We start from the raw sequence: 8,944 nt of genomic DNA, 5'->3' as shown, positions 1-8,944 counted from the left end.
TTTTTTCCTCCCTGTGTGTGTGTGTGTGTCACTCTCTCTCACACACACTCTCACTCTCTCACACACACACTGACTCTGAAGCCCCCTCCTCTTCTTCCTCACGTTCGTTTCCTCGCAGTCCTGCTCCTCCTCCTCCTCCCTCTGCTTTTCTCCATTCACACACTCACATATACAGCTCTGGAAAAAAAATTAAGAGACCACTTCAGTTTCTGAACCAGTTTCTCTGATTTTGCTATTCATTCATTTATATATTTGAGCAAAATGAACATTGTTGTTTTATTCTATAAACTACAGACAACATTCCTCCCTAATTCCAAATAAAAATATTGTTATTTAGAGCATTTATTTGCAGAAAATGAGAAATGGCTGAAATAGCAAAAAAGATGCAGAGCTTTCAGACCCCTTAATAATGCAAAGAAAACAAGTTCGTATTCATAAAGTTTTAAGAGTTCAGAAATAAATATTTGTAGGAATAACCCTGTTTTTTCATGCATCTTGGCATGTTCTCCTCCACCAGTCTTACACACCGCTTTTAGATAATTTTATGCCACTCCTGGTGCAAAAATCCAAGCAGTTCAGCTTGGTTTGATGGCTTGTGATCGTGCATCTTCCTCTTGATTATATTCCAGAGGTTTTTAAATTTGGTAAAATGAAAGAAACTCATAATTTTTAAGTGGTCTCACTACAGAAAGCACAGCCCAGACAGCTAGCTAATGACAGAATACAGGAATCACAAGACCTTCACCTCCATGTAAAAGGCTTATTTGGTTTATTCACACAGCCTACTCTCATCATCCCTCTGTTTGAGCCAGCACACACTCTCTCACAGGGCTTGTGAACCCTGTGAACCAAGCCTCCCAGTTTTAGGTCATGATTTACTTATGGTTTACTCTCAACTATAGGGTAAATCATGTTCTGGCCAACATCTCATACATCATTATCTTAATATTTTTTAAACCCTCAGATAACTCTGACATTACCTTTGCTACAAATAATCTTAAAACTAGCACCAGCTACACTCTCTAAAATGACATTTCATGACACACACATACTATGCTGTATATGGGGATGCAGAGTAATATTTTCTAGAAGAAGCAAGAAATCTTGACAGATTTACATTTATTGACAAAACTAAACATTAAAAACTTGGAACCAAAGGATACTTTAAACAGGCACACATTCTCATTAATGTTTGTTTTATTTACTACATTAAGTTAAATAGATTATTAATAAGACTTGAAAACAATTGAACTAAAGATTTTTTTTTAACATTTGTTTTTGGTTGACTTCATAATTGTACATGCATTCTTTAATATATTTCTTTGTTTAATATTATTCTCCAATGTCAAAAATTATAATATAAATAAAAAATAAAAGGATTAAATGAGAAAGGCTGTGTCCAAACATTTGACTGGACCTGTATGTGTGAACTCTATGATGATATACAGTATGTAAGTGATTGCCATATTAGAGAGAAGGGATACTGTATGTTTATTAGAGAAAACTGTACTTGTAAGAAGGATCTAGTACAATGTAGAGCTTTATTTAGTCTGGTCTTCAACTGTCAACTGGTCAACTTTCAACTTTGGCTTGTCAGTGTAAAGTATAATATAAGTGCATTTTTTGAAGTTGCCATTAATGGCAGTCCAGTGTACAAAAGTCTTTTAATGACCTCAACTGAAGCCATCCAGGGGCATTAAAGAGTACAATGTATTTAAGATAAAACATCAGGTTTGTAATGATTTTATTTACCACAGCAGCAAATTTTAGAAATTCCATTCATTTTTCATAAAGAGATTTTTTTTACCTGGAGTTCCTGTTATCAGCATGACACTAAATAAGGAATGACTGCACATCAATAGTGTAATGGTCTCCCTCTCTCCCCCGCATCACTCAGCCTCATGCTAGCCAACACTAGGCACTTCATCTCCTTCCCAGTGTAAGCAGTATTGTGTGCCAGAGGGAGGCCTAGCTGCTGAGTGGAATTAAACTTGATTAAATTGGGGAGACAATTGGGGAAAAGAATGTCCCTTTTCTCTCTTTAAAAAAGAAAATCAGGAAAAAAATAATCTTCATTGACGTCAAAACGAACATTAAATTTGGGCATCTGATATTCTATAAACAGTTCTGTTCACATTGCTAAATGATATTCTAAGGCAAACAGGCTGAAGTGTTCATTCATACTTCCATTCAATACCTTCACAACCATCATGCACCCACGCTTAATTTACAATATAAAAAACCATGTTTACACTGGGCAAATTATAGAACAGGATTTGTTGATTCTGGATCACTAGCATATTTAGCATCAGAATGGGAAATCAAGGTTATTTGCTGAGATTCATCTCTCTTAATAATAATAATAATATAAAATAAGACATATATCTGAGCATAAATAGCAAATACTATTAGGAACACCTGTCCATTTACTTATTCAACCACTTATTAAATTATCCAATAATTTGATCATATACCAGCAGTGCATAAATCATCCAGCAACAGGTCAGCAGTTTTAGGTCAGTTTTTAAGTTTACCTCAAAAAATCTGGGGGAAAATGGGATCTCAGTGATTGTGATTGTGGCATGCTCCTAGGTGCCATATAGGCTGGTTTGGTTATTGCTAGAACTGCTGATCTCCTGGTATTTTCAGCACAATAGTATTCAGTTTATTTAGAAGCATGTATGTGGACGGAAGTGTCTTGTTGCAATTAAGCATAGTCTTGGACTACACAGCATTTTGAATGGAGATTTTCCATCAAAAGGAAAATATAGACTATGACTGTTGTGAATGGGAGTGACAATCAAGGAAGAAATGTGCTCAGTACTGCTGGTCTAACAAACCAATTTAAAAGTGTACCAAGACCAGAAGTGATTTGTCTGTAAAGGGCCTTGAACAACACTTTTCTAGTAGATAGACTACATGAAAAGCTGCACCATAAAGAACTGGGTAAACACACACACACACACAGGGCTTCATCTCAACAATACTATGCTCTAGGGATAGTCCATGATCCATGATCCATCCCATCTGTGTCACTTTGTTCCTTGTTTTCATCCATGACCTAAATAAATTGCAGTTACAAAAGGCTCAAATTAATGGTCCTAAAGTGGCCCACTCATGTATGTGCATGTATTTTGCTTTAAAAAAGGAGATTTCTCCTAGAAGTGGCCTAGATTTTACAGGCAGTTGGTGGTTATATAGCATCACCTAGTGGACTTCACATAAAAAGCACTCAACAGTCTCAGCATTCCATACATCTGTTAATTGAGTTGCAGGGTCAAGGACTGGAGCAGGTTTGTTTGGTTCATTTGCTTAACTGGCCCTCGAGAACATTCAGCAAGTCACACAGTGTGGTGGATTCCTACTTGAGGTCAATTATCACAACATAATATACACTCCAGGTTGTTACATTATATTATTATTATTATTACTATGTTTCTTTTTTCTGAACCTAAAATCCATTTCTGTAAAAAGATGACAAAACAGACAAGGTGTGTATTTAACACATTGATTATACACAGTGTAAATACAGTATTAGTCAAAAGGTTCAGACACACCATCTCAATGTCTTTCGTTACTTGTTTTCCTATACACTGTAGATTAGTTTTGAATACATAAGCACTATGAAGGAGCACATATGGAAATAGAGTATGCAGTAAATCAGTGTTTGGAAAAAGTTGGACTGCAGAGTGAAGAAAAAGCAGCCAACAAGTGTTCAGTATCTCTCTGGGAACTCCTTCAAGACTGTTGAAATAATAAAATTTTTTACTACATAAATAATTGTTTCTATGTATAGTCTTGATGTCTTCAATAATGATCAACAATGTGTAAAATAATACATTTAAAAAATAATAATGGTAAGGTCCACTGCCTGCCCAAAAAAAGTCGCCACCTGGATTTAAGTAAGTAAATAATGTGGGGTTGCTGCAGTTGTTTAGGTCTAGGTTCAGCAAGAGTATGTGCTCAAAGAATGAGGTCAGCTGACTACCTGAATATACTGAATATAGACCAGTGAACAATTAATGCAACGCTGGATTTAAATAAATCCTGTGACTTTGCAAAAGATTACCAAAAAATGCCAGAGTGAATGCATGCCGCAATCAAAGCTAAAGGCATCCAATGAAATATTAAAATGTGTGACCTTTTTTTTTTTTTGGCCAGGCAGTGTATATTGATACTGTGTATAAAAACCTACAGAACACTCGTGTAACCATAACTTTTTAACCCACACCTCACATGATAAAAGAAAATAAAAGGAAAATCTTAGTGATCAATAGTATTTATTTATTTAAATTCAAAGGAAACTGATAAACAATAATCATTATAATACACAAGAAACTGAGCACACTGATGATGTTGCAGTGTGGCTGGCAAAGGACTGAGTGAGATCTCCACTCTCTTTACCGGGTTCATGCCTAAGCTTCTGTATGGCCAGTGTGATGTGGGGGGGGCGTGTAGGCGTTCTCTTTGATCAACTTGTCTCTCTGCTGCTTGATCGCTTGCAAGCGCCGGAACTGTGAAACAACACAGCAATGTTAAAAACTGTGCTGCCATCTACAGAGGACTGACACAACAGTATTTGAGAATTAGGAACAACATTCAGCCTGGAGGAATTTATCTTAACATTTATTTACCGTCTTGTCCCGATGCACGCATTCATAGAAATCTTCCATCTCCACCTTGCATTCCCTTAAAGCCCTGGTTTGGCCAATGCCATGTGCGCACTCTATATATTCCTTCTCAAAGGCATGGCAGCGTGCAGGTCGACTAAGAGGCTGCTTTCCACTCTGGATCAGCATCCAGCGGTCCACGTCGAAGCCCAACTTCGACTGGAGATCAATGAAAGGCATAGTTCTGTGGAAGATGCACGCATAAAATCAGTAAGAAGTAGGGCTGCAACACTTAATCAACATAATCAACATCAACAACTATAAAAATTTGCCAAAACGGAATTTTATTTTTGAACCACTGATAACGTTTACATTTCCCTCTCAGTAAAATGATTACAAAAAAACATCCTTATGTTTAATTCCATTTTTACATGTCAAGACATTTAAGTTGAATTTCCTGAAAATAACATCCAGCATGTGTGAATGTGCCCTATAACATTCTTTGTAATTGTAACACAAAAAAATTGACTGTGGTTGGTTAAGAAGTATAAACATATACAATTCTGACAATGGTTTATACATTAACATAGCAGACGTATGTAGCCTAGTATGACGATGATCCATGCAGAGACTAAAGAGAACTCGAGTGAAATGTCCCAAATAAGCTTCTTTAATATATTTGCATTTTCAATGGACACATATACATTTAAAACAAGCTGACTAGTGCATCCCAAATTTTTAAACATCGTAATTTTAATATAACAGTATAACAAAAATGTGGTTTGCTACCTTTATATGCACTAAAGGCCCAGAGGGCGGCCTAAGCTTTTGTCCTTTAGGTCATTTTTTCCCATTTATTAAACTTTTATTCTTATACTTTAACTAGTTTTAAAACCAGCCCTTTTGCACTTTTACTTAAGTAAAACGCTTGTGCTGATACTTTAACTTTTAAACCCTAGTATCTATTCTTCTACCTGACTTATGACTTGTTCTGTATTTATTGCTTTATTTGTTTATTTAATAGAATCTTTTTTAAGAACACCAATTTTTCTTGCTGTTTTTAATCAATAATTGTTTATAAAAGTTTGTTTATTGAGACTGATTAATATTTTCCTTTACGTTGTCGTAACTTAATTATTAAATAACATAGGAAAACATTGTTATGGAGTCCTGAACCTAATTCTGTATGATCTTTATATATTTATACCAGCACACCGGATTGTCTGCTAATAAACAAGTCAGTTCTCTAGCTCAGTTTCTCAACCAGGGTGCCGCGGCACCCTGGGGTGCCGTCTGGCTTCATCGGGGGTGCCGTCAAAATATTGCGCCTCACGTGCATATTTCCTTTCCAGAGTCAGCTCGTGTCGGGGTGTGTCCCAATTCACAGGCAGCATACTCTGAAGGATGCGACCCACAGAGGCGGTGTATTACTGCGCAACTGTGACGCAATCTGTCTTCGAATACAGCCTCTGAAGGATGCAGCCCAAGTTGGGACACACTGTAAATTTTTTGTCCCCCACGCGATGCACTGCGAGAGTTGTGTGAAGCACTCAGGCTAGCATGGAACGTTTTTTAAAAAGAAGATTGCAGATTCAGATAACTCTGAATCAGAGCCATTAACTTCTTCATCCAGTGGTAGGTCAGCAGTGAGTGTAGCAGAGTATTTCACTCGTTTCATATTCCGCCAGCAACACCCCTCGTTCTCACCTGAAGTACTGCGCCAGCAACCCGCGCCAGCAACCCACCCCCGCCCCCCCCCCCCCCCGGTAAACTGGGGTGCCTTGACATCTCGCATATATTTAAAGGGTGTCGTGATAGAAAAAAGGTTGAGAAACGCTGCTCTAGCTAACTAACCTAAAGTTACATTAACAGAGCTGAAGTTAGCACTACCTTTATAAAGAAACTGTCCGTTCCACCTTAAATGTGGTAAAATGTTACTGTGTCTGAATACAACAGCTGTACAGTTTAAAGTGGAACGGTTAATTAGATTAAACAGCCATATTACCGAAGCTGTTCTCCTCCACCTTAATCTGTTAGTTAATTCTCACACTCTGGGCTCGGTATTATGAAGCTACCGCTACAGCATTAGCCACACAGTTAGCATTAGCTAGCTCTCTGATGCTAATTCCTGCTTTATTACGATTCCTCCGCTAAAAAACATGTTTATCGCTGCGTATATAAACCGATACAGGTATACTAAAGTGCTACAGCTCCTACAGAATCACAGACAGAGGTTAGTTTTTGTGTATAAATGCTGAATTCTCACCCCGCTGTTCTTTAACCTTCCCAAAGCCACTGACCGCTTACCGTCCACAGGCAGCACAGCGAGATCTGCGACACTGCTGCAAAACTCGGCCTGACGTCACTGGCTGTGTTCCAATTGTCTAGTGCCTGTCTAGTGTTGGGCCCTTAGGATAAAGAGGGGCTCGCCAGATTTATCTTCAGATTATTATTCTTTTTTGCTTAAATTATTTTATTGCCATTAATTAATTTATGAAATGAATGATTAATGTTAAAACATACACAACAATACAGCAACAATATGGCATTAATTGCACATTTTTTATTTGATATTCAATTAAAATATAATGATGGTCAGTGGGCACATGTAAATATGTTTGCTCTCTACACTACTAGACAACCTACTTTACCCCTTTCAGACCCTGCATCACTCACTTAAAAATGTTTAACACTATTCGAGAACTGTTGTTTATCAGAATAGACCATGAACCAGCCAATGAACAAGTTTATAAACCAATGAAACAGTAGCTTGGCCCCACATCAACTGCACTGCAAAACAGTAGTACTAAAACCATTGTACAAGAGCAAAGTAACAGCTCAGTTTTTACATATTTAATGTAATTTAGAACACTTTTTAATCATGTTCTTTACTGTTAAGGGATGGTTTACAAAATAAAGGTCAATATAATTTATAAATATATAAAAAACGATTTAATATTTTAGTTAATTGAATTTGCTATATGCATTTTATATTAGAATATTCTATTAACATTTTATATTAGAATAGTCGTCTTTTCTGTGCATTACAGACAGAAAACAGCATTCTTAATTTTTTTTTTCATCACTTGAGATAATCTGTTTGATAATAAGTCTGAAAGGGTTAAAATAATAAATTAAAGGTATAGGAACGAAAACATAATATGTGGGAACGAGATCCTAATGCATGGGAAAGAGATAATTAAGGCGTGGGAACGAGATAATTAAGGCACGGTCATCACTTATTAAGTGCCTTATTAAGACGTGGGAATGAGTTGATTAAATCGTAGCCACAAGGTATTTTTATTTCGCAGCTAACAAAGCAAGCAGCTCTTAGGGGTGCTGTTAACTACTATACAATAGAATAATATACTATAGAATAATAATGTAATATTGTAATTTAGTTTTACATCATAATGCAAAGACACTTAGTATGGAGCCCCTATAGTAACATTATGTAAAAAAAAAAGTGGCCATGACTTATTAAGGTGTGGGAATGAGATCCTAAGGCGTGGCCACGACTTATAATTTAGGCAAGGGAACGAGAACCTAATGCATGGGAACGATATAATAAAGGCGTGGGAATGAGAAAATTAGGGTGTGGCCACAACATATTAAGGTGTGGGAACAGGTTGATTAAATCGAAGTCATTAGCACATGGCCACAAGGTCCTTTTGTTTCTCTGGATCTGAACCCGTCAGCTTTTAATATGTGAATTAAGTGTCTTTTATCTAGAATTATGCCATGTTTCACTGCAAGAGACTCCAAAATATCACCATAATTAATTCCAAGATAAAAATAAAAATAAACCAATTCACTCTCCATTTTTTTTTTTTCAAAGGTTATCCACAATTTAGGGTCTAATTTCCTCGTCTTATTAAATCATGGCCTCGGATTAGGATCTCTTTCCCATGCCTAAATAAGTCTTGGCCATGCATTAAGATCCTGTGGCCATGCCTTAATAAGCCGTGGCCACACCTTAGGATCTCGTTCCCACGCCCTAATATGTCAGGGCCACGCATTATTTTTTTCTTTTTAATATGATGTCACTGTAGGGACTCCGTAAAAACTTAGTTCTACTAATTGGTGACTTTTAAATGCATTTTGTGTTTCCCATCAATTGAGGCACTTAAAGGGCACCCCATGCACCAGTTAAACCGTCAAAATTAAAGTCTACCCAGTGTTCATCGAGAGATAAACTGCTAAACCAGCTTCATCACACTGAACGGGGTGTTAGAATTTGTATCTGCAAAAAAAAAAGACCATTCCAAAAATTCCAAACCTGAGCCCCTGTAATTCCAAGTGCTGAGTTACACACTAGAAATGGCAGTCAGATG

General features: G+C 36.9%; 1 protein-coding gene across 2 annotated transcripts; it reads right to left on the bottom strand.

Moving 5' to 3' along the window:
• Window positions 1-4,263: 4,263 nt before the first annotated feature.
• Window positions 4,264-6,986, bottom strand: ndufs5 (NADH:ubiquinone oxidoreductase subunit S5). 2 transcript variants are annotated; one of them, XM_007258832.4, is made up of 3 exons: window positions 6,877-6,986; window positions 4,635-4,854; window positions 4,264-4,514 (listed from the first exon to the last, which is right to left on the bottom strand). In XM_007258832.4, the coding sequence occupies exons 2-3, from the start codon at window positions 4,848-4,850 to the stop codon at window positions 4,416-4,418; spliced, it is 315 nt and encodes a 104-aa protein (XP_007258894.1). In that variant the 5' UTR covers window positions 4,851-4,854; window positions 6,877-6,986; the 3' UTR covers window positions 4,264-4,415. The 2 variants fall into 2 exon arrangements, with proteins under 2 accessions (XP_007258894.1, XP_007258896.1); XM_007258834.4 differs by having other exon boundaries at window positions 6,918-6,939.
• Between the last annotated feature and the right edge of the window lie 1,958 nt (window positions 6,987-8,944).

Source organism: Astyanax mexicanus, chromosome 3 (assembly GCF_023375975.1).
Source record: "Astyanax mexicanus isolate ESR-SI-001 chromosome 3, AstMex3_surface, whole genome shotgun sequence".
NCBI classification, from domain to species: Eukaryota; Metazoa; Chordata; class Actinopteri; order Characiformes; family Acestrorhamphidae; genus Astyanax; species Astyanax mexicanus.
Note: the sequence above shows the minus strand (reverse complement) of the source record. Positions and strands in the feature narration are given on the sequence as shown.

What these genes read in the sequence shown, in the direction of transcription:
- ndufs5 (XM_007258832.4), bottom strand. Translation starts at nt 4,850, where the DNA reads ATGCCTTTCATTGATCTCCAGTCGAAGTTGGGCTTCGACGTGGACCGC. An exon ending in GCGTGCATCGGGACAAGACG is followed by an intron (nt 4,515 to 4,634) that starts GTAAATAAATGT and finishes GTTGTTTCACAG; the next exon opens with TTCCGGCGCTTGCAAGCGAT.